Source organism: Canis aureus, chromosome 9 (assembly GCF_053574225.1).
Source record: "Canis aureus isolate CA01 chromosome 9, VMU_Caureus_v.1.0, whole genome shotgun sequence".
Classification (NCBI taxonomy): domain Eukaryota; kingdom Metazoa; phylum Chordata; class Mammalia; order Carnivora; family Canidae; genus Canis; species Canis aureus.
Genome location: NC_135619.1, coordinates 68578459 through 68604426, shown reverse-complemented (window position 1 = coordinate 68604426; position 25968 = coordinate 68578459). Strand labels below are relative to the sequence as shown.

The 25968-nt window shown below is 40.8% G+C and overlaps 2 protein-coding genes across 7 annotated transcripts in view; one reads left to right on the top strand and one right to left on the bottom strand.

Annotated features, from left to right (window-relative positions):
• The window catches only part of PAPOLA (poly(A) polymerase alpha), a 57955-nt gene extending 36155 nt beyond the window's left edge, over nt 1-21800 (bottom strand). For 4 of the 6 annotated variants that reach the window (XM_077910509.1, XM_077910511.1, XM_077910513.1 and 1 more), the window contains exons 1-6: nt 21581-21799; nt 6021-6194; nt 5544-5610; nt 2643-2724; nt 715-824; nt 216-269 (exon numbers count right to left, since the gene is read on the bottom strand). In XM_077910509.1, the coding sequence (XP_077766635.1) occupies nt 216-269; nt 715-824; nt 2643-2724; nt 5544-5610; nt 6021-6194; nt 21581-21588 (495 nt within the window). In that variant the 5' untranslated portion in view covers nt 21589-21799. Of the gene's footprint in view, nt 1-215; nt 270-714; nt 825-2642; nt 2725-5543; nt 5611-6020; nt 6195-21580 lie in introns of all 6 variants that reach the window. The other 2 variants (XM_077910512.1, XM_077910514.1) reach the window with 1 other exon arrangement.
• On the top strand, nt 21769-25467 carry LOC144319956 (uncharacterized). Its single transcript, XM_077908425.1, has 2 exons — nt 21769-22296; nt 24974-25467. Exons 1-2 carry the CDS (start codon nt 21769-21771, stop codon nt 25070-25072), a joined length of 627 nt encoding a protein of 208 aa, XP_077764551.1. The 3' UTR covers nt 25073-25467.
• Nucleotides 25468-25968: the final 501 nt, after the last annotated feature.

Sequence of the window (25968 nt, the reverse complement as noted above, 5' to 3'; positions counted from 1 at the left end):
CTGCTTAGTATTCTCTCTCTCCCTTCCCCCTCCCTCTCTCTGAAAAAGTAAAACTAAAAGACTAGAACTGATATTCTACAAAGAATAGGGAGTCACTTCTATTGAAAAAAACTTAATTCTTTCTATCACATCAACTCACCAATTAAAATCATTTTTTAACCTACATCAATCAACATTACACATACCAAGAACTGTCTATTTGAATTATACCTTACCTCTATCCCATCAAAACACAGTTTGATAACTGGTACAAATGCCTCTTCAACAGCCTGTAAGAAAATTAAGTAAGTTCAGTGTCTCTGAAACTATAGATTAGACCTATACTAGTTTTAGTACTTCGAAGTGAATGAGACTTTTGAAATTGTTTAAACATAATTTAGCATAATGCCTGACATAGACTAGGTTCTCAGCAGCTGGCTGTTAAGACTCTAGGCTCTTAAATCAGACAAATCTAGGTTCAAATCCTCAATTTCAGCCACTCAGATGTGATTGTGGCCACATTGCTTAATATTTATTTTGTTTGCCTAATTTCCTAACTCTGTGAGATGAAATTTATTTCAGGCTTGTAAAGAGTGAAATGCAAGCATATGTGTTAAGCACTTGAAAGGATCTGGTAAATTGCAAGAGTTCAATAAATGATGTCTATAGCATAAAATTCGCTGAATTTCACTAATTTTCATAATTCCTCCCCTTTCACCCCAAACATTTACGCACTCTTAAATCTTTTACTTCTTCCTGTAATTTCAACTTATCATAGAATGAGGTGAAAAAGTCACTTCGATCAACATGTCTTGGTGCAACACACAACGCATCAATATCGGCACCTAAAAAAAATTAAGCCCATCAACCACTAATTACTATTACAAGAAAATTATTTTGCATATTATGGCAGTACTTGATGTTGAGAATCTGTTAACATTATGCTGGTGAGCCTCTAAAAATGTGCCCTTCCCCTTAAAAAACATTACTGGTCAGTAGAGGAAAAACATGATCCTAATTGTTAAGCTATCTTTTTTCCTGCAGCATCCTATATTTGTAGTGGCCCAGGTGACCTGGGAGTCAAAGAAAGGGGACTCAGATGAGACTTTTATGTTAAAGTGAGGGAACTATTCAAGAATACACCCAACATCTTGATGTCATTGGTTATGACCATGTTCATTAGCAAACCAAATCAACCAAACAAAAACCGTTTTCTTCCACACATTATGTAAGTAGTGCTCACAGGCCTCTATCTGGCCCCTAAGTGGGACCTACAGAATAAACTCCAAAAAAGGATTACTGGCAAAAATCCAAAGAGGCAGACCATGGTAAGATATTTGTTACTAATTTAGTGCTTGAAAGGAGGCCAGCACTGAGTACACCTAGGGGGAACATGACAAAGATGACTTAAATCAATAACTGAGATCATAAAAGAATCAATGTGGAATCAGGTCAACACAGTCGTTTCCCTAGAAGACCCAAGAGCTAAGGCACTACTCTGAAGCCTGTATATTTAGCATGTACGTGAAAGGGAGAAAGGCATAGAGTGCACAGAATACATCAAGAATAAATGCACTAACTGCAGCTGGCACAGAGCAGTGGGACATGGGGAGAAGGAAGGATGCCAGAAAAAAGAGAACACTATCCTGGCAGAGCCTTTTAACATAGAAGCTGGTGGTTTATGGTTGAAGAATCCTAGTTCTGCCAAGAGATGGCTGGGAGAAACTGTTTAAGCCTACTGCCTCTCTTAAGTCTCACACATCTTTTTGTTACATTAGAATAAGAGAACTGAGTAATAAATAAGATAGTAATAAATAAGATAATAAAGACCAAAAGCTTCTTATCAGCTCAGTGCCCAGAAAGAATCCAGTAAATGTTCTCTGCCATGATAACATTTTCACCATGTATTTGCATAAAATAGTACAAGTGTAAGCCAGAAAATATGGACAGTGATCACCAACAGCTGCAGACACTGTCGTGGTTTGGTTTTTGCTCAACTATATTTTACAACTACTTAAAAAAAAAAAAAAAAAAAACAAGGATGGGGAAAAGAAGATCCACAGGTCTTTAGAAAAAGCTTTCATTCACTTTTTCTGATTTCCTGACTTGATATTCTTCAGGGAGAGGAAATGATACAGAAAGTAGCCCTGTCCAAAAGAACTCTCCAATGGAGAAAAAAGTTCTCTCTCTGCACTCTGCAGCACAGTAGCCATTAGCTAACATTACTGATCGACACTGAAAACGTATCTACTTCTATTGAGGAACTGAATTTACTACTTAAATTAAAGTATAGCTGACATACAATGTTACATGAGCCTCAGGTGTAAAACACAGTGATTCCACAAGTCTATACATTATGCTCTGCTCACCACTCTAAGTGTAGTTACCACCTCTTACTATATAACATCCTTACAATACTATGGACTATATTTCCTATGCTGTACAGAACTGATGTTTAATTTACTTAATACCGTATTAGACAGTGAAGGTTTAGAAGGCATTTTTTTTTATCTTCTTAACCAATTTTAAGCTCCTTGAAGTACTCTACCTTCCATGCAAACCTAAGCTGTATGATACACCACAAGTAATTTCAATGAACGTGTCATTACGATTTTTAGGAACTAAAAAAACTATTCCTCCAAAATAATTAAAACAGTATTTACCTTTTGTATGTACTCCTAATCTGTAAGATCCAAATGTAAAAATTTTTCCTCCAACATTTTCAATTACAGATTGCGGAAGATTCTGTTTAAACAAAATATGGGTATTTTGTCAGTGGAGCACAAAAGAAACTATTTCAAGTAGCATTGTATAATAATAATAAAAAAAAAAAGAATTCAGTGCAAACTTATGAAAGGTAAACAAACTCCATAAGCTCTACCAAATACCAGGTCTTCATATATCAACCAACTTTGAAATTCAAGCAATTTCTAGTGACCCATACCATTTTAGAATTTTGCCGCATTCCTGGAAACTGCTATAAAAGAGGTCTAGTGTATGCTATAAAAGAGGTCTAGTGTACGGGAGAACATGTGGTTCCATACAAGCAATGTTACAAGCAGATTTTATTCGTGACCAAGATGCTGCACATATCATGAATGTTAAAATATAACAAAAACATATTCTGATTGCTTAAAAAATTACATTAAGATTATACTGAATATTCCATACTACATTAGATGTAATTTTACCATATCAAAAGTGACTTTAAGGCCAATACTGCTACATAATAGTTTAGATTCCAAAAGGTTTTGGTGGGATGACTTCGAACCGAACTAAAACTTACTGATAGTGTCTTAGAGTACAAACACCAAAAAAAAGGAGAAAGGAAAGCATTTAAAAATCATCTTCCTGACCCTGGTACTACTGTAAAGTACTATGGTGAGTACTTAATGCCACTGGTGATTAGGATGATACCTGTCCAAACAAAAAACAATTTTAATGTGTGCTTGGTCAATGTTTCTCTTCACTTTCTAATTCCTCAGTAAAGTCTTATTCAGTATCAAAATACCAATCACTCCTCACCTCCCCCAAGTAACATAAATCAAAGTGTTACTTCATACTCCCAAAACCTTAAAAATAAATTGTAATGATTCAGGGACTCCTCTTGTTTTTTTAAGGGCCTATTTAATCATCACTTATAGAAAAAGGACCATATCTATATACATAAAAAACATTTGTCTTCCTACATTTAGAAATCTAAAAACCTCACTTACAAAGTTGGCCTGGTTATTTAAATTAAGACAATAAGATGTTGCTGAAATAGGCCTACACCGGGAGTTAAAAAGAAACAACCTGAAAACAATGATCTACAGACTTCTCTAGTAAAACAGTCTTTTGGATAAGCGTGCTCTAACAAACTATCCAATATAATAGCCACTACAGTATGAAATAAATGAGTAAATAAATAAAAATACACACACACACACACACACACACACACACCTATTACAGTGAAACATAGCTAGGCTGGCTGAGGAACGGATATGAATTTTAGTTCAGTTAAGCTGAAATTAGCCACATGTTATTAATGGCTGTTGTATTAGACACTTTTAGACATTAGTATGTTTTACAGCCATCTCAATAACTGTAACCTATAAATTAAGATTCTTTAATTCAGGTCATAACAAAATATTTTAAATTGCAAAAATCTTTTTTTAAGTCTCAGACTGTTAGACAACAAATGAGACAACTGAAGTAAAATTCAAATTTTTTTTTTTTTTTTTTTTTAAAAGGCTGATCTTCTCAAGGCCTAATGTTATTTACTTTCCAGTGAAGGGATATGATTTTTATGCCAGGTACAGTTTTCCTTTAGCATTTTTAAGTGCCTGCTTTTTATTTAATTTTTTTTTTTTTTTTTTTTTTTTTTATGATAGTCACAGAGAGAGAGAGAGAGGCAGAGACACAGGCAGAGGGAGAAGCAGGCTCCATGCACCGGGAGCCCGATGTGGGATTCGATCCCGGGTCTCCAGGATCGCGCCCTGGGCCAAAGGCAGGCGCTAAACCGCTGCGCCACCCAGGGATCCCAGTAAAATTCAAATTTTATGTAACTTCTCCCCCAAATACTGTAAAAATTAATTGGAACTGTATATTAAATCACTGGTTTTCAACCAGGGATGATTCCACTCCTCCAGGAATATAGGGCAGTGTCTGGAGATATTTTTGGTCATAATTTGGAGACACAGGGGGCAGACAGAGTCTATCTAGGAAAAAGGGGCCAGGGTTGTGTTTTGCTTAACATCTTACAATACACAGCATAGCACCCGAAAAAAAGACTTATCTGATCCCAAAATATCAACAGTGTCAACATCAAGAAATCCTGTATCAAGTCTTAAAACTAAGTAGCTGAGGAAGAAATTCTCTACAAAATGCAGACACAAAGGATCAAAACTTATGAAGCCTAATGTCATTCCCTTCCCTAACCAACTTACTACTTGCAGTTACGCTATAAAGAAAAGGACACCAATAAATGTAAACAGGAATGAGCATTAATTTCATTCATCCAAACACAAATTCTTATGCTCAGTAAAGCCAGCAGGAAGAATTGTATCAAGAATTACTGGTTAAAGAAACTTACTAAGTACCCGAAACAAGACCACTGATGAGGCAGTATTCACTTTTCATATTGAATAAATCTAAGTTCTGGCTTTGTCTACTTGACTATTGTTTTAAACATTTTAAAAATGCCATTAAAATGAAGTTGTATTTCCTATAGAAGGTTAAGGAAACACTAGATTCGATAAATGAGTACCAAATACTTCAATCTGGACATCTGCTGCTCATCTCAAAGAAAATTTCCTTTTTAACATTTCATTCGTGGGGCTCCTGGGTGGCACAGTCAGCTGAGTGGCCAACTCTTGATCTCAGCTCCAGTCATGATCTCGGGGTCCCAGGATCCAGCCCCACATAAGGTTCCACACTCATTCAAAATAGAAGTCCTGTTATCAATAGTCTACAACGGACTTTGCGTTCAAGACTCTAAACCCACTCAAAAAGGAAGAGCTTACTTAAGACTGCTGGTATTCAGTTGGCAAATTATTTCATATACAAATAAGTCATCTTACCTTGCTTTCACTGATTTCTCGTATCCACTCTTTTACCAGGTTATTTAATTTTCCCAAAATTAAAATCCTGTTGATAGAGCAAATATCAATCAAGTATCAAGTGGTTTCATTACTAATTAAAAATGAAAATCAGTTCTCAATAGGTTGCTCCCTAAATTTTAACCAGTTTTTAAGTTATCAGAAAGTAAGCACATAGTAGTTAACTGTATGTAGGCACTGTTAAACTGGATAAGGCATTCCTTTGGCTGAGTAAGCATTCCCCTATTGACAATTCTGTACTTTAATAAGCAAAAAAAGCATCAAAACCCCTTTTTTGGGAATAGAATTCTATGTAGAAAAAAAGGTTTTTTTCTAAGCATCATTCTTGTCTGAAAAAGATTTCAGAGAATAATTCTGAGTAGACAATGTCTCAAAATTAGTTTATTACACTGATAAAAAATTATAAATTAAAAGAAAAATATGTATCTGTGTATTCACCTGCGCTGCAGTTCCTCTTCCTCTTCAAAAACCCCAAAGGGCTTCAGAGTCTCAATTAGTTTTTGTGTAAGCAGGCAGTCAGTCTCCTTGGGGGCTGCTAAGCTGATAGGAGAGGTAATGCCATAGTGCTTCTGGGGCGGCTGAGTTTGTTGTGATCCCTGCGTTGTAACTGGACTACAAACAAAATTAGATAAAATTACTGCCAAAGGATTTCTACAATCTGAAACAAGCTGTTTGACTAGAAAAACGGCTTTAGTAAATAAAATGCATTTCTACACAGTTGGTTTCCTGACATACCTAAAATGACTGCTTTTAAAAGGCATCTTACAACAAAAATTAACCAACTAAAGGCAAGTGACCAAAAAGAAAACTCCATTTCTCTTCCAAGTATTTTAATTTTGCCATGACCTAAATATCTAAATTAGCTGTAAGAATCCAGATCAAATATACTGGTAGAGAAAACACAATCTAGAACATAGTGAACTTCTGAGAAACTTTAGTTCTTGAAAAGGAGCCAAAATCTGTTATACTGTTATTTCTAAAGCAATGATAAACACACTACAAAAACACTATTTAACCAATATAAGAGACTCTCCACAAATAGAATTTAGTAATCTGACTCATAGTGAATAAAATTTGTAAAATAACAAAGATCAATTGCAGAATGGGGGGCACTATATTCATACTAAGCTTAATACACATTTCTGGAGAGATTTGTACTCCAATAGTGTTTTTTTCCCATTTTAAGAGAAAATCTAGATTTTTACAATCAGTATTTTAAATCTGTAATGATTTAAAAAGGCATGGCATGCTTGAAATGCTTTAGGATATTAAATTGACTAGTCATTTTTTTGTTGAATTACATACATCGAATGTATATACATACATACACACCCCTATTTTTCTTTCCAAGTTCTAAGTATGTTTTTTTTTTTTACACTGAAAAGGGAAAAAATGAAGTGTAATAATCAACTTAAGCAATAATGTGCCAAATCCAAGAATCCTACGCAGGAAGTCCCATTATGCATTTAATAACTATCAGTTGGGTTCTGGTTTGTACTGTAACTGCTGGACAGTGTTCTATATTTTGTCTTCTGATATCAACACAGAACTAAGAATGCTAGGAAGCCTATACTGCTTGTTTCTAAGTTAGCCATTGGTCCATTTATTATCTAGTCAGTGTTTCCTGATCCAGTTATGCACGGTCTCAATTTTAATCCAGGTTTATAATAACATTTACTAAATAAATGTAAGTCAGATATATTATCTGTTACAGCAATTAATTCATGTCAGATCCTTTCTCCTACTCCTATAACCTGAACTGCAAAGCTATATAAATGCTATGTTAATTCACAGAGCTGGGGATCCACATGACCACCAATCACTGCCTCAGACCACATATATCTTACATTAATGTCCTATTTTTCAAATTCATGTAGCATCTCCCATGATTAAAATATACAAATTAACCTAAGTGTAAAGGCATTCATGTCTTGGCTAGTTCAGATTCTTGTCAATAAACACATAGTTATCGTCAGGTTCCATAAAACTGACCTCAGAAATGTAGCCCTCAAAACTGCCTAACCATTTGAGAATTCTCCTTCATACTCTAATTTCAGATAAATTAGGTACTAAACGGAAGAGTACACTTACTACATATCCCAAAGTGATTTTTCTCTCGTATTTTTCATTGCTTCATAGAAGTTTCTCCAAGTAAACTAGAACCCTTCGTGACTATCACACAGGATTACGAATACTTCAATAAAGTATTTTAACATTGAGTAAAGCCAGAAATGAAAACAAGTGCAAGCTCACTCTAGTCAGACTTCGTTCAAACAAGGAGAGATTTCAAGTCCAGTGTGAAATGAATTCACATTTTCGTAACTTCAGGTAATAAACCTCAACTGGATTGTTTGTTTTGTTTTGTTTTGAGCAAGTAGTATGTTTCTCTGCATTTGTTCCTTTTCTGATGGGGAAATCCATTATCAGTTGAGTTGGGTCATCAAAATATGAATACCCACTCTCTGTGAAGTTAAGGCTCACTTATCTTCCCCATTTTTTTCTTTCTCAAATATTCAAGTTTTTCATTGTCACACAAAAAACAATGCTTGGAAAGGCCCTATCTACTTCAAAAATAACACCAGAATATTAGGATACAAACTAATGTTTCTAAATTCACATCAAATCTGCTCACCCTAATTTGAAAAATATGTTGATTTTTATGAGTTTCCACACTAACATTTTGATAGGGAAACAAATCAGATGCAAATTATAGCTTTCTATTTACTTTATTCAAAATATAGTCACATCATCTAAATTAAAATCACATTTATTTGTCCCATCTAATTCAGGAAAGAACATATATAGCATATATCTACACACATATATCTATATAGATAGAGCATATATCTAATTCACATACACATATAGAATATATACCGATTCAGGGGCAGCCCGGGTGGCTCAGCGGTTTAGCGCAGCCTTCAGTCCAGGGTGCGATCCTGGAGACCTGGAATCAAGTCCCACGTCAGGCTCCCTGCATGGAGCCTGCTTCTCTCTCTGCCTGCGTCTCTGCCTCTCTCTCTCTCTGTCTCTCAAGAGTAAATAAATAAAATCTTTTAAAAATTAAAAAAAATTAAAAAAAGAACATACACGGATTCAAGAACACATCTAAGAGAATAAAAATAAATCAAAATCAAAGGGAAAAAAAGAAATACATGTTCTGAAAATTACAAAATAAAAAGCCAATAAAAAATGGCTTAATCTTAAGAAGCTGGACTAGAAATTCCAGGCTGACATATGCTTTGAATATCCAAAATGTCCCAAGTAGAAACATTAACCATGACAGTACTTCAAATGGAGAAAGTCAAGTTTTCCATTCAATTCTAATATTAGAAATCAAGTAGAGTGATAAAACAACTTAAAGATCTTTTATTTGCTGATTTGTTTCTAACAAAACAAAAATACATACTCCAATAGTGGGTAATTTAAAGGATTCTGCTTTACAGACCTTCTCCTGGAACAATACACCAGACAGCCATCAATCCTAACAATGCAAAGTTATTCCTCCCATTCTCAAACACATTAGAGATCATTTCTATAGACATTTTTACCAGCATTTAGTTTTCTTCAGATATTAGTCCATATTTAAAATAAAACTCTACAATTACATGAAACAAAAACCAGACTAGATACAGAACTACATACAGTATTTGTGATTCATTAAAATGTCTTTCAGGTTTTTACTATGAAGAACACTTGTGCTTTTTCTGAGCAGCTTATTTTCATCTCACAAATAGGATTTATCTTTACTTTTAGGATACTCTGAATTCTCAGAGTGAAACGGGCCATCCGACAAGTTCTCTACAACAATACAAGTATCACTGTCTGTAAGAACTTGTACCCTAATTTCTTGCTGTTTTGTATTTCTATCCTTTTTCCTTTTCACTCAACCTTTTATGCAAAACATTTTGCTGGGTTTTAACATGTGACTAAAGCATTCTGTCTTAATCTTTTCTGGATCAGAGTGAGATATAAATACATACCTACACTTATAGTACATATATGTACTTTGCTCCCTCTCAAAATCAAAAGAGAGGGCAAAACATTACTTCCCCATTCCACCTGTTTTGGTGAGCAGGAGAGTGGAGCCTAGGGCGGAGGCAGGTGGGAACAGTGTTAAGTATTTGCAGAATTTTTCTCTGCCTTAGAAAATGGGATTTTTTTTTAAGGTTTTATTTATTTATTCATGAGAGGCAGAGAGAGAGAGGCAGAGACACAGGCAGAGTTCTCGGAGAAGCAGGCTCCATGCAGGGAGCCTAACGTGGGACTGGATCCCAGGTCTCCAGGATCACGCCCTGAGCTGAAGGTGGCGCTAAACCAGCTGGGCCACCAGGGCTGCCTGGATATTTTCTTTGCAATATTTAAAACACTTTCATCAGGGGTGTCTGGCTAGCTCAGTCAGTTAAGCATCTGCCTTGGGCTCAGGTCATGACCTCGGAGTCCTGAGATTGAGCCCAGTCTGCTTCTCTATCACCCTCTGCCCCTCCCCTCTGCTCGTGCTCTCACATTCTCTCAAATAAATAAAATATTTTCATCAAAGCAAAGCTTACACAGGACATGTGCCCATTTTTCCCTTTCTTTCTTTTTCTAAGTTTTAACACTCTGTAACAATTCCATTCCGACTACACTAGCTTTGACTCTTGGCACCTTGTTCCCATTCTTCTTTCTCCCTTGCCATGCCAGTCCACCATCCACACTCCTACCAAGCATATCTTCCTAAAACAGCTTCCTTAAAAACTTCCATGATTTCTGGTATTGGAATTCAAAATTCTTTTTTTCTATAAGTTTGCTCTTAACTCAGAAGCCATCTGATAAAATAGAAAGAATGCAGACTTGATTTCACAGCTACTCGTTACATATCACTCTGGTTTCACTTCTGTCACTAGTTATAGTATTATCCAGAAGTTGTACCTCTAGGGACTTATATTAGACTTTACTAAATCTCTTCTTTACACTGGATGGCAAACCAGGAATTTAAAAACTATATCATATCTATTAACACTAAAGAGTAGTTTCCAAGCACAGTTTTAATCCAATACTCAAAGGAAAAGTCCTTTCCCGATGCTAGGCTGTAGGGTAACACAACTCACTTAGGATAAACATTTAGGTACTTAGAGTAGTACATTTTTGTGAAATTAGTGCATGACTGTAGGTTGCTTATTTCAGCTATATATTTACTTCAAAAGTTTAAGCATCTAACTTAATAGGTATACTTGAAATGTCAAGAACCACTCTGGTACGGTAATGATAGCGCTAATTAATATAAGTTCCTAGGATTTGTTAACTGTAGTTTAGTGGCTATATATACAAAGTATGATCAATCTCTGGATACATTATGCTAATAACCATTTCAAGTCACTGAGGAAAATAAGAACACTCAAATGGGTTTGGTTATCCATTTTAAAATCTAGATTCTAGATGCCATATTAAAGAACTAGAAATATTTCAAAATATTAAAAAATTAACACTATTTTAGAACCACATTTAAGCAAGACACACAAAACTCAAAAGCCATACACAAGATTTACCTACATAAAAAGATTTTAGCTTTTATACAACAAAAATATAAGCAAAGTTAAAACAAACGATAAGCGAGAAAAAATACATGCAATCTATCCCAAAAGACAAATAGTCTCAATGCATAGAGTTCTTAAATCAACGAAAAAAAGTTCCACTGCACATTAGGCAAGGAAACGAGGACAACTATTTTTCTGTCAGATTACAGAAAAACAAAGTTGATATACATCTATTAAAAATGAAAGATATAAACATACAATATTGGTAATAGTGTAAGAAAATGAGCACTCTTATCCAGCACAATGGAAATGAACATAAAAGCAATCTGACAATATTCATTAAAATTAAAAATGCATGTATCAATTTTAAAAGTTTATGTAGAGCAACTTCATCTCTAGTAATCTATCTTACAGGGCAGCCTGGGTGGCTCAGCGGTTTAGACCGCCTTCAGTCCAGGGGGTGATCCTGGAGACCGGGGATCAAGTCCCATGTCAGGCTCCCTGCATGGAGCCTGCTTCTCCCTCTGCCTGTGTCTCTGCCCCTCTCTCTCTCTGTGTGTCTCTCATGAATAAATAAATAAAATCTTAAAAAAAAAAAAATCTATCTTACAGAAATACTAGGACACAAGATTCAAACCAAAGGACCCGAAGTTAGGGAAGCATTTTTTAATTCACAATACAGTTCCAATATATGAACTGTAACACAAAAATCCAAATTTCCAGCCACTGTAGGATAGGGGTACAATAGATAAGACAGGTCAAATACAGGCCCAAAATCCAACAATAAACTTGAAATAAGTAATGCCTATTATCTCAGAATTATCCTCTTTGAGGGGGTGGAGTAAGTACCTCTGTGACTCCGAGGTTGTGGAATTTGACCGTTCTCATAGGAATAACACAAAAAGATGCCCAAGGTTGTTCACTGGAGCACTGTATACAATATACTAACTGGAAACCACCTAAATATCCACTAATATAATAGAGGACTGGTTAATTACAGTACATTCTAACAACATAATACCATGCCATATAAAAAGAATGAGGTGATTATTATATGTGAGTAGCATGGAAAGATGCCTACAAACATTATCAGCTGAAAAAAAGCCCTGGAATATAATTATGATAATAGTATTCACTGAAACCTCAACATATTCCAGACAACATGTCAAGTACTTTACAATATTCCCAATTGTTCTTAACAACTCTACTATTAACTGTCTCCATGTTAAAGATGAAGAACGTAGAGAAACAACGGCTTGCCTAAATTCATTGGGCCAGATTAAGAACCGAGGCATCTAATCTCTATGCTGAAGTGTCTATAACATCTTTCCTGATACGTAATTTTATATATTTGAAAAAAAAATTGGCTATAGATACATAAAAGCACACCAAAAAGAACTAAGATATTTTCACTTTGCACTTTATAAAGGTTTATTTCAACTTGTTAAATTATTTTAAATAAATGATGTCATACAAAAGGTCAAAATCATCTAATTCTACCATTCACCATTAAACTAAGTGGTAGCAAGGAGGCAAAAATAACACCCTAAAATTAGTCCCTGGCAGCAAGGGACACAAAATAAATGTTCAATTTAAAATAATTAGCGTTTTGATTATTAAATTTTTAAAAATCAGTTTATGCTACTCAAAACACATCATTGTAAAAAGAAATAAACAAGACTTTAAAAATGGATTTCTCGGACACCTGGGTGGCTCAGCAGTTGAGCAGCTGCCTTAGGCTCAGTTCATGATCCCAGGGTACTGGAATAGAGTACGCATCCGGCTCCCTGCAGGGAGCCTGCTTCTCCCTCTGTCTATGTCTCTGCCTCTCTCTCTGTCTCTCATAAAAAAAATAAATAAAATCTTTTAGAAAAACTGGATTGATGAAGTTTGATAATCCTGATGCCTTAGCAGTTTCCTGGAGCAATAAATAAAGCACAGTTTGCTTTGCATTTACTATTTCTAATTATAGTATTGCATGGAGAAATCCATTCTTTTCTTGAAGCACCTTTTTCTCATTTAACTTCATTTTGCCAGAAAGTATAGCATTTATTAGGCTGAAATTTACTGAACTCCTAAATATGTACGAAAGACAACACTAAACTCAGGAATAAAAAGACAGTCTCTGCTCTCAGTGACAATCTTAGATTCGGTCTAGGATTCAGATCCTTAAAACAAGTTAGTGTAACATAAAAGCTTAAAATAAATACTACAGAAACAAAGAACCAAGGCTATCCCAAAAAATATCCTTAAGGAGGTGTGCACTCCAAATGGCTTTGATGGGGGTGGGAGGGAGAGCATCATCCAGACAGATGATTAACACAGGAAAGGAAAGAACAACAAATCACCAATGGAGTTTTCCCAAATAGTTAATGTTTAATGACTGTGCATCCCAACTATCGATGAATCCCTGCCTCCTCATATTGGACATGTGGAATATGTTGTCCCCTAGGGTATCAACAAAGTCAACTGCCTTAAAATTAATAGCTACTAGCCAACAGAAAACACTTATCATTTCTTCCCAGTTTTAGTCAAGTTAAAATTGAAGCATCACTTGCTGGACAGTCTTCGTTGGAAGCAATCAGACAAATCAAAAAACTAATGTAACAATTCACCGCAATATAATTTGCCGTAAAGAGGCTTTAACCCTAAACATAATGTGCCCACTGGGATTAAGCAGGAAAGAAAGGATACTGGATAGAAGAGGAATAAGAGATCTTTTTCTAAAGTACCTAAATGTACAGTCAATAATAATTCTTAACTCAAATAATACAATCTCTTTTACAAGAAGTTTAACATAGAACTTTTTAATTTTACTAGTAGCTTAGTCAAGCCAATAACCAAGACAATGTATTTGATCACCAAGAAATTTTACAAAGAATCACTAATTCACCCTCCATGTATTCTGTGTAAGTGGTACCAAACATATTTACGACCTCACTATATTCTTAAAAAACGTATTCCAGGGGCAGCCCCGGTGGCACAGCGGTTTAGCGCCGCCTGCAGCCCGGGGTGTGATCCTGGAGACCCGGGATTGAGTCCCACGTCGGGCTCCCTGCATGGAGCCTGCTTCTCCCTCTGCCTGTGTCTCTGCCTCTCTCTCTCTCTGAATGAATGAATGAATGAATGAATGAATAAATAAATAAATAAATCTTTAAAAAAAAAAAAAAAAACGTATTCCAGGTCAATCAGCCAGTGTTTTAATAGGCAGAGGCAGAGGGCCCAGTAATAATTTATGCTCGATGGGACTAAAGTCTAATGAATCTCAGGGCGAAACTTTGGAAATGCAAGGCTGATTATGCAGAGAAAAAGTACTTATTTCTCAGTTATAATAATGGCTAAGTTATTCTTCCTTCCTAAGGCCATTTCCAACTGCCCCCTTGCCCACTCTCCCCAAGGGGCTGGGAGAAGTAAAACAACAACCAGCCAGACTACAATACTCAAGCATCAGTTTGCCAAGTACAACTTGAAAATGAAGAAAATCTAAATAAAATAGAGAACCTGAAAAATTATAAAGATATATTAGAAAAGTATTAATAGTCAAAAATATGTTGTTATAGTATCAAAACACACTAACTCCACGAAATGCAAGATGTTTTTGATGACCAAAATGACAGGAACCCTATTCTGAAACAACCCAAAAACTATAAAAGCCATCATAAAATTCAAGAAGCTGATTTCTGGACAAAACACAGAAGGAATATAAATTTGAAAGACAATTCTGTGACAGAAGAGATAGACAAATAAGATATCTAACAAAATCCCTACTTTTTTCCTTCCCAAATCCTTAAATTTCCACAAATGTGAATCTCTAAATCCTAATTCTGCAGACCTACAACCCAAAGATTAAAAAATAACACAATCCACAGAACGCGGTGGTCACAAAGTGGGAGTATGTAGAGTAGTAAACCTGTACGTGGCTTTAAATAAATAAAACTAAAAATACATTCTAAGATCTTAGGTTTAGTAGTGTTTTATACTTTACATACCCTTCATGTATATAATACATGTCACCAGTAAAAAAAAAAAAAAAAAAAAAAAAAAAATCTTGAGATTCAAATATTCTACACACAAGAAATGTGATCTTGAAAATTAATTCTACCTAAGACTTTTAAACGGATTCCAACTGAGCTGATCAAACACAGTTCCCAACAAAGCCCACAGGAGACCGTATAGTACTGGAATGAGAACGGAACATAGAACCCACCGTGGAATTAAGTAAACCCCTATCTACAACTAAAGCACCCTTAAGACACTGGACATGTAACTACTTCAAGCCTCCATTTAACCAACTTAAAGGGAACTAATACCTCCTCCAATGCTGTTTTGTGAATCATAAACTGAGAATATGCAATATTTAAAAGCTGCTGAAAAAAAAAAAAAAGCTGCTGAATAATCAGAGCAATGAACATACAGAAAAAAAAAAAAAAAGATGCCTCCCACCCCACCAAAATATGAAAAAATAGGAATCCAAATGGCTTCATTCTGGCCAGAATGCTTTCACCTGGGAGGGGTGAGGGTAGGGGATGGGGGTGACTAGGGAATAGGAATAGGAACTGAATAGGCTCATAAATGTATTCAATTCCAATACCTTATCTTCTAACTTCTCCATCTAAACACATGAACTGACAACAGATTTAAGGTAAAACACTACATTCCAAAACCACAGCCAACATTTATTTGGCACCAAGTAATTCATTACACAATCTCTAAATCCTAAAATCTGAAACCCAAAATCACTGTTACCGTCCCTAAAGGTTATCCAGTTCTGCATCTACAACAACAAAAAAATTTAAACCACATGTGTGTCCATCCCTCCCAACTGTCCAAAAACCACCCAGAAATGCTACAATGACACCACCACTGGAAATAGCAGCTTGAGGCAGCACTTAGCTGTTCCTATATGGCAGCAATTCTCAAGTTCTCAAACTTTTTGGTCACAGACTCCTTTTACAACTCTTAAGACTTATTGAGGGCCCCAAGGATCTTTTGCTTATATGGATTATGTCTGCCAACATTTACTGCACTGGAATTATAATGGAGACCAATTTTTAAGTGTTTATGTAGTTAAGTACCAAGAAATCTGTTACATGTTAACATAAATAATTTTTAAAAACTTTTCTCCAAAACAAAAAATTTAGTGACACTAATCTCACCGTCTTACATTATTGCTAATCTCCTTAATTATAGCTTAATCAAAGACAGCTATATTCCTGTCTGCTTCTGCATTCAATCCTTTTGACAAGTTGTTTTGGTAGACATATATGAAGAAAACCTGGTGTCACACTATTTCAATAGCCTTTTCAAATAGTTGTGGATATTCTTTTGATACTACCCCAAAACTCCACAAGTAGTAACTGATTAAAGGTTAATTACAGTATCAAAGATGAAATCACATCAATAAATCCCTTACATAAGTGCACTAAAATCCACCGATGTAGGGGTACTTTGCAGGTAGAGCCTGTAACTCTTAATCTCAGGGCTGTGGGTTCGAGCCCCACGTTGGGTGTACAAATTACTCAAAAATAAAATTCTAAAAAAAAATTCATAGGTCTACACTGCACTTTAAATGTGCCTTTTCTTGTCTGAGGAAAGCATCCTCAACCCACGGACCAACCAACGGGAAAGCGGCTTCTCCAGCCCAGCCGTCCGTGCTGCAGTCCGTCTGCCCCTACTGCCTACGTCCTCCGGTCTTGCCTGTTTCTCCTGCCTAAAGGACATCTGGACATTTCGAATTTTTCCATAAAACTGATCATTAAATCTTTTAGAACTGTTAGGAAACAAGGGAAAAGGCCTTCCCCTTAGACTTTTCCCTGATTCCAATTACCTTAAGTTTGCCCAAATTTGTGGGTGGCTTCATCCCCTCGACTAAACATTTAATCTTTTGTTTGGTTTACATCACAGAAGCACTGAAATCCAGTCCAATAAAATAAGAACCAGCCGTGAAAAAAATAAATAAATAAATGTGCCCTTTACCAATGTATGATTTTATTACATCAAAATTAGGATTATTTTCCAAATGTTGACATATTAGAAAATACGTATTTTTAAAAACATGGATCATTAATATCACTATCAACCTAACCAGAAACATTTTTTTTTTTTAACTACCAGGAAGCTGTCAGTCTCACAGTGACAGAGACAAGCTTTCCAAAATTCTAGTATTTATCTTAAAGTTCAAATTTATCATTTGGCCACCAATGTTGTCAGCTGTTTTCCTTAAAGAGACAGGCTCACTTCACTTTCAAGTAAATGTTAAATGGTCCAAGTGTCAAGACCCACAGCTCATTTTTTTTCCCCCAGATAAAAGAGCTCCAAGAGAGAAACACTACATTAGCTCACAAATCAATCAGGTGCTTTTCTCAAAACAACCATTCTACTTTTTAGCATACAGCTTTATGTGTACTTCCCATTTTAACATGGCTTATTTAAGACAGTCAGAATTTACTAAAATTAGCATGTCTTACTATTTCCACGAGAACTTTTTAAAATATGTGTGTGATGAATACAATGACTATTAGTCCAATATGGTGCCTCTGCCTCAATTTTCCCTAAGACAAGAACAGCATTATCCACTACTATTTTCACATCATTGATGAAAATGTCAATAAAAAAAGAGGTAACATTTTAGCACTATTATGAACATAGTTTGAATTTTATGTACTCCCTAAAAGGACCTCAGACACCTCCACTGAGACAGACACTCCACTCCTCAGACACACTGAGAATCACTGGTACCCATTACCACCCACCAAAAGGTCTCAGTTGTACCTGTTATGACTTCATGAAACTAATTTTTTCTGACAGCCCCAAGTATTTGGGAGTAAAGCTATTGTCTCCTCTGTTCCCCAAGTCTTCCTAAATATCTCTTCCAATAACTTCAACAACATTCTATGAATGTGGTAGGGATGATAGGTCACTGACAATGATTACTCTCCTCCAAATCTTTTTATTACACTTGTGATAGCCAGAACTGAACTGATTCGAATAATGGCTCTACCCAGTACAAGGTAGGGCAGAAATCAGAACACAGTTCCCAGAAAGGCGTTATACTCTATCAATGCAGTGATTCTCAACAAGGAGAATCTTGCCAGGGTACATCTGCCAACATGTGGAAACATTTTTTTGGTTATCACTACTGGAGAGATGGGGGCCGGGGCTCCTGCTGTTAAATTTACCTTACAACATACAAAACAGCCCCCTTCAAAGAATTATCTGACTGTGAATGTCAACAGTAGCTACAACAGCACCTGTATTAATGGATCCTAAAGACTACCAAAATTTCTGGAAGCTTCATCACTATGGCTCTTAAATCATACCAGTCTTTCAAAATTATATATGCTATTACGTATAACTTTTACACAAAACATGAACACTTGTTCACAATGTTGTAACGACCTAAACTTCAATAATCTATTTTTATTTAACCATCCTAACAGCTCAGCTATGGTCTATGCCACAGTCCCTCCCACCTAGATTTAACAGGACAAGCAAACTAAAATGCAAGTGAAAATCAAAACAATGGTAAGCCTAGAAAACACAATTCAAAACTTCAAAGAAACAAAATGAAAGACAATGTGACACCAGAACATGAAAAACAAAGAAAGCCAATTAATGAGGAAAAAGGCCTATTTAACTAGGCAGCCTGGCATTTTTGAAGTTTATCTAAGAATATTAGGGTTAAAAATGAGAGATAGCTAATGAAAAAAGTGGGCATATTGTTCACATTTCAAGAAACACACTGGAAAGCCAATTATCCATGTGTGAATCTGCTGTCTGAACTCTTCCATTTTATACATTTGAACTTCCAAAAAAATTTATGCTCTGAGGTCTTTAAGGAAAATGTACATCTCCCTTCCTCAAAGAAAACTGGGAAACAGTAGGCATAAAAGTATTTTTATTTTGTAGAGAAAAAGATACAATCACGTTATTTCTAATTAAAACCTCTTAAGGTGAACATTTCCTATCACTGATCAATTTGTAATACTGAGATGATCATCACAAAGTTGTTTTTCAAGCAGAGCAATAAAATGTGAGCTAACACAAAGAAGTCACATGGCATCACTAAAAACATTTAATTGCGCTGAACTGAAAAATGCCATAAAAATCAGTACTCCTAGTGTCTGTCTCCACCAGTCATAAAAGGATGAATGAATCAATTAACAGGGATTGCAGATTCTAAGATTTTAGGTCTGCATAATTAAAACAAATTCTCATTTACAGAAATATGTTGATAGGTCTCTCGAAAATGACAGGAGTGGTTGAGGAGCATGAAATCCTTTTTTTAAAAAATACTGTAAAGAGAAACGTATCAAAAGCTTGTGTCAAAGTTAGAGTCTCACCTGTAAAGAGACACACACACACACACACACAGGTACACAGTCATACAAGTAAAACTGTAAAACTATAATCAGCGATACTTGCGAAAAACAAATGGTCTCTACTCAAAAAACAGGTAACCCGACTGACTTATTTCACTCAGCATAATACCCTCCAATCGGAGAAGAACATTATATATATATATATACATTATAAATAGTATACATATACATATATATATAATACGGTCTCATTCATTTGGGGAATATAATAAATAGTGAAAGGGAATAAAGGGGAAAGGAGAAAAAATGAGTGGGAAATATCAGAAAGGGAGACAGAACATGAGAGACTCCTAACTCTGGGAAACAACTAGGGGTGGTGGAAGGGGAGGTGGGCGGGGGGTGGGGGTGACTGGGTGACGGGCACTGAGGGGGGCACTTGACTGGATGAGCACTGGGTGTTATGCTGTATGTTGGCAAATGGAACTCCGATTAAAAAAAAAACAGGTAAACCTGAGGTGCTGCTATATTAGGTGTCTAGACGTCATAAAACCTTTACTTTGCATTTAGGTAAAACTTCGAGTGTCGATTACATAGTTTTGGGACTATTTTGGGACTACAAAGAAGAAAATTCGGCCCCTCGTCTCAAAAGGAAGGAGCACACTCACACTCGCATCTTCAAAAATGGAAGAAATGCAATCTCACTATTGAGGCCTCTACACGGCTGGATATACGCAGGGAGGGGGAAAAAGAAAAAAAGAAAAGAGAAGAGAAGACAAGCTGTATAATCTACTTTCGGTCCCTTACAATGAGTTCTCAGATTACATCTCCCTCTTTGAAACACAGAAAAAGAAAAACTTTTCTAAAACGCTGCAAGGGAAAAAAAAAAAAAAAAAGTATAAAACGCAGACCTCGTGAGAGGAGAAGGCAAAAAAGGACGGACCAGCTTTTAAGCCTACAAATCAGAGAAATTAAAAGTACTCGTGGAGAAGGGAGGGAGGAGGCAAAAGGCGTTGAGGATCCTCCCAGGGCAGAACAGGGAGCACACACCCGACGCGACGCGCGGCGGAGGGACACCCCGGCAGGTGCCCCTCTGCGGGCGAGGGGAAGCCTCGGGGGGACCGGACGGAGGATGGGGAGGACGCGGAGGACCCGGGGAAGAGGGACCGGGGAGGATGGAGGAGAGGGCGCGGGGGGGGGGGGGGGGGGATGGAGAGGACGGCGGGGGGGCTAGGATGGGGAGGACCAGGTGGGGGGAAGATGGAGAGGACCGGGGGGGCGAGGATGGAGAGGACCGGGGGGCGAGAATGAGGAGGACGAGGGGGGGGGAGATGGGGAGGACCAGGTGGGGGGAAGATGGAGAGAACGGGGGGGGGGGTAGGATGGGGAGAACCGTGGGGGAGGATCCGGAGGAGAGGATGCGGAGGACCCGGGGGGGGGGGGGGGGGGGATGGCGAGGATCGTGGGGAGGATCTGGAGGGGAGGGAGACCGAGGAGGACCGGGGGGAGGATGGCGAGGACCCGGGGAGGAGGAGAGGACCGCGGGGAGGCGGCGGCGGTGCAAACAGCGAGGCTCCTGGCTCTAAGCCGGGGTGTTAGCTGGAGCCCGCGCGGCCCCGGGCGCGGAGGTGCGTGGCCTCGGGAGCACGCCCGGGGCTTCCCGGGAACGAGAGGAAGCGAGGGGCGCGGCGGAGGCCGACCAGGCAGACACGCCGCGACGAGCCCGGGAGACGCCGGGAGCGAGCCCGGACCCCGCGCGCGGACCCCGCGGCCTGCCGTCCCTGCCGTCCCCGCCGTCCCCGCCGTCCCCGTCCCCGCCGCCGCCGCCGCCGCCGGGCATTGTTTCCTCCTCCTCCTCTTTCTTTTTGTTTCAGGTTTCCGTCCCCGGACGGGGCGGGGAAGAGGCGCCCGGGGCCCAGGTCGCCCCGGCCCTTCCGGAAGGGGAAGGCCCCCGGCCCGACGGCCGCGCCGCCAGGAAGCGGGGGGGAAGCGCGGCGGCGAGCGGGCCAGGAAGCAGGAAGAGCCCGGTTCCCGCCGGCGTCCCCCGCGGGGCCGCGGCCCGGCCCTCGCGCCACCCCCTCCCCCCCGCCCTCCTCCCCTCCCCCTCCCCGACGCCCCCGAGGCCCCGCGGCGTGCCAAAGAAAACAGAATACACATCACTTACAACGGCATCGTCTCCTGCGCCGGCACCGCCCAGTCACTTCCCCCCCGCAACCGCCGCCGCTGCCGCCCTGGGCATGATCCACTGAGGCGGGAGGGAGGGGGGGGGCCTGCCTCGGCCCTGGGTCCAACCCCACTCCCGCACCGCTCCCGCCGCTTTAAGCGCTTCTCCTCCTTCCCCTTCGTCCTAACATGGCGCCCGAGCGCTACCACAGCAACGTTCTAGAACCGCTGACGCCGCCACGCACGCCGAGCGCGCGCCTGCGCAAAGGCCGCCCGGCGCCGCGCAGCCTCACGGGAACCGTAGTTCGAGAGGCGGCCGGCGGCGCGGCCGTTTCCGCCCCAGCGCCGTCGCGCTTCCGCGGCGGGTGGCGGGCGTCGGCTGTCGGGTGCGAGCGGCGCGGTAGGCTCCGGGCGGCCGGCCGGCCGTCGAGCGGGGACGCTCCTGTCGCCGATGGGCGCGACGTGGCACCTCACAATGCGCCGCCGTTCCCGCCGCCCGAGGTCGCGGCGGCCGCGCTTCCCGTCGAACGGCGTCCGCGGCGGCGCTCGGAGGGCTCGGCCGACGGGCGAGGTGACGGGAAGCCCTGCCCCCGGGGTCGCGGCGACTGCGGTCCCCCGGGCGGCCTTCGGGCGAGGCGACGGGCGGGCTGCGCCGTGACGGCCGCGGGGCGGGACGCGAGCTGGCCTCCCCGGCAGCCCGGGCGCCGCAGCCTTCCGGTAAGTGGGGCGCCGACACCGCGCGCACCGCGGGGCTGTCGCGAGGCTTGGGGGCGGGGGGGCGGGGCGCCAGGCGAGTACCCCGCACCCGGGGCGAAACCCGGAGGAAGGGCGTCTGAGGCCGGCCCGGACCCTCCCCCCTCCCCCCTCCTCCCCCCTTCTCCCCCCTCCTCCTCCCTTCTCCCCCCCTCCCCCCTCCCCCCTCCTCCTCCTCCCCCCCTCACCCTCCTTCCTCTCCCCCTCCTCCCCCATCCCTCCCCTCCCTCTCCATCCCTCTCCCTCCTCACCCTCCCTCCCCCTTCTCCATCCCTCTCCTCTCCATCCTTCCTCTTCCCCCCTCCTCCTTCCCCTCCCTCCCCTCCTCCTTCCCCTCACCCTCCTCCCCCCTCACCCTCCTTCCCCTCCCCCCTCCCCTCCCCCTCCTCCTTCCCCTCCCTCCCCTCCTCCCCCTCACCCTCCTCCCCCCTCACCCTCCTTCCCCTCCCCTCCCCCCTCCTCAGCCCATCCCTCCCCCTCCCCCTCTCCTCCTCCCCCTCCTTCCCCCTCCCCCTCTCCTCCTCCCCCTCCTTCCCCCTCCCTCTCCCCTCCCCCCTCCCCTCTCCCCCCTCCTTCCCCCATCCATCCCCCCTCCCCCCCCACTCCACGAACTAGAACACGTTCTAGAGTGTCAGGCAGAAGGTTCATGACGGGGTGGGATGGAGAAAGCTCTAAATTGTGCAAATAAGTAGATTCGGACTTGTCTGAGCTCAGGAAATGCTACCGCGTGTTCACGGAACACCTAGGAGGAGCAGCGGTCCGGGACTTAAAGGCCCAGGGAAGGCCGCCCGGGACCCAAACCTGCGTCTGTCCTAATACCGTAGCCCTTTGTCACAGGTGACTTTTGGGCGCTTGAGAAGAGGCTGGTGCACTTTACGATGTACCGCTAGGTGCCAAAATAAGAGATTTCAGAGACCTCGGTAGGAACAAAATGATGAGATCCCTAATACACATTCTCTATTCGTTGCACGCTGAAATCGTATTTTTCGGATATATGAAGGATGTCCTCAAAGGTAACGTTTTCTTCATCTGTTCCCTTTTAAAATGTAGCCCCTAGAAAATTTTGAATTATGTACGTGGCCCTCATTCCTCAAACAGCGCTGATGGGGAGGCGGACTGGCCCTAGACGCTCCACTCTTCCATGGTTCCCTCACCCTCTTGTCCTCTAGATGGTGTGGGTTGCGGGCCCAGGAGCAGACCTGTCCTTAAAAGTCTGAAAATCTGAGCTCCAGGAGGAATCACTAAAATAAAATTAAGGCTGCGGTCTTAAAATTTGCCCATGCACAGAGGCACTGATGATGTATGTCACAAATTTAAGAATAGGAACTTGTGGGCACCCCCAGTAGCTCCGCGGTTTAGCACCAGCTTCAGAGGTTGGGGTGATCCCAGAGTCCAGGGATGGAGTCACAGGTCACGCTCCCCGCAGGGAGCCTGCTTCTCCCTCTGCCTGTCTCTGCCTGTCTGTGTGTCTCATGAAAAAATAAATAAAATCTTTAAAAAAAAAAAAGAATAGGAACTTCTTGGGGTGCCTGGGTGGCTCTCAGTCCATTTCTCGTCTGTCTTCCATTCATGTCCTGGGATGGAGCCGGGGGGTCAGGCTCCCTGCTCAGCAGGGAGTGGGCTGCTCCCTCTCAGTCTGCCTCCTCCCCGCCCCCCCTTCATCGTGCATGTGCTCTCTCTCTATCTCAAATAAATAAATGAAATCTTATTTAAGAGGTGTGGGGGCTTCTGTACACCTGTAACTACAACGTAATCCAACCCAAACTTCACGAGCGAGTAACAAGCCAGGTGGTCACATATCCCCAGAATTTAGAATCCACTTAAGTATATAGCTTGAGCCGAGGAAGGTGGAGCAGGAGATAAAGCCAATGACCCCGAGAGCTGGTTAAGACAGGACCCTTATTGTTAGCTTTGCCTTGCTCCTCCTCAGAGCCCGGCCCCATCCCTCCAGCTGCTGCCCCAGCCCTGCAGCCCTCGCCTCCTTACCACAGTGCCTGTGTTCTACTGGCTGTGAAGACGGAGGAAGACATTTTTCTACCAGTATCTTAAGTGTCATTCAGATTTCATTTTCTATGGAGCAGTGTCATGAGTAGTGGGGAGAATTCCTAAGCTGGCTTTCATAGGTCCACAGTGCATTCAAATTTAAGAAATGCACAGAAATGTTTCTGAGAACAGAACCTCTTCATATATTGGAACTAGCAAGATTGTGTTTCAGTGTCATTTAGGAGGTGCTAATTAGAGATACTACGTTAATATGGAGATTTTTATCCCGATAATAAACTACAGTGATTTGTTTGGCAACTAATGATGCATCTGTTTAAAAACTTTTTAACCAGCATTAGAGACTCAACTCTAGAGAACAGAGGGTTGCTGGAGGGGAGGTGGGGGGGGGATGCGCTAAATGAGTGATGGGCATTAAGGGGAGGGCATTTGTGTTGAGTGCTGGGTATTATATGTAAGTGATGAATCACTGAATTCTGTTCCTGAAGCCAATGTTACACTGTATGCTAACTAACTAGAATATAAATAAAAATTTGGGGAAAATTTTTTTAACCAAGGTTAACTAGATCTAGGAGTTACTCGAGTAAAAATAGTAGCATTTTCATCTAATGAGTACTGTACCTTTTTAAATTCCCCTTAGATGTTTATTTATGAAGAATGTGTCTCCTGCCATTTGCATGAAAGGAAGAACAGCAATAGCACATTGAAAAGAACTAGCCCGAACCTGTGCCTCCTCTAGACTCTGCCTTTAGGTCAATGGCAAAAAAGTATTCCAGACTGAAGCCAAAAGGGCAAGTCAGTCTCCTCGATTCCTTCCTATGATTCCTAACTATCTCTCGATACCTGTAGCCAACCCATCGCCAACTCCTGTGAATTGCACCTCCAAAATCCATCAGAAGTCACCCCCTTCTCCATCTCCTCTGCCACCACCCTCATCTCAGCCACTGTGTTGTCTAGCGTGGGGTAGCCTCGGTGTTCTTCCCCTGCTTCTGCTTGTGCTTTCCTTCCACTCATCCCCCCATACAGCAGCTGGACTTTGAAAACGTAACTCAGATTTTATCACGCTCCCATAAAATGCAGTTTGATGACTTCCTATTGCTCTTAGAATAAAGCCAAACTTGACTAGCTTACAAAGTCTTGCGTGACTTGGCTCTTGATTTTCCCTCTAACCTCCTCTCAAACTCTGCCCCTTCCTTGCTGTGCTTCAACCCTACTGGCCTTTATTCTTTTCCTTAACCATGTTCAGCTCCTTGCTGCCTCAGAGCCTCCATGCTTCACCCCCGTTGCACTGCTGTCCTAGCCCTTCCCGTGGCTGGCTTGTTCTCAGCCTCTCGAAGCTCAGATGTCAGTGCCTCCCAGATGCCATCCCAGACCACCGTATCTAAACTGTTTACTTGCATTAAAATCTTTATCACATAACGAGAACTTCCTCACTATTTTTTAAAATTTATTCTGTCATCCTCACTAAAATCTAAGCTCTATGAAGAAATGAACCGACTGTATTGTTCAAATTATTCTAAGCCCAAAGCACAGAACCGTGCCTGGCACATATTGGTACTTAAGAATTAAGTTGTTTCTGATTCTTTAAAAACAACTTAGATTTGCCCGGTATTTCCATTCAATTATTTTCTATTT

Coding starts and splice junctions, on each gene's coding strand:
- LOC144319956 (XM_077908425.1), top strand. CDS start 21,769: ATGGCGCCCGAGCGCTACCACAGCAACGTTCTAGAACCGCTGACGCCG. Junction 22,297..24,973: donor CCGGGCGCCGCAGCCTTCCG/GTAAGTGGGGCG, acceptor AATTCCCCTTAG/ATGTTTATTTATGAAGAATG.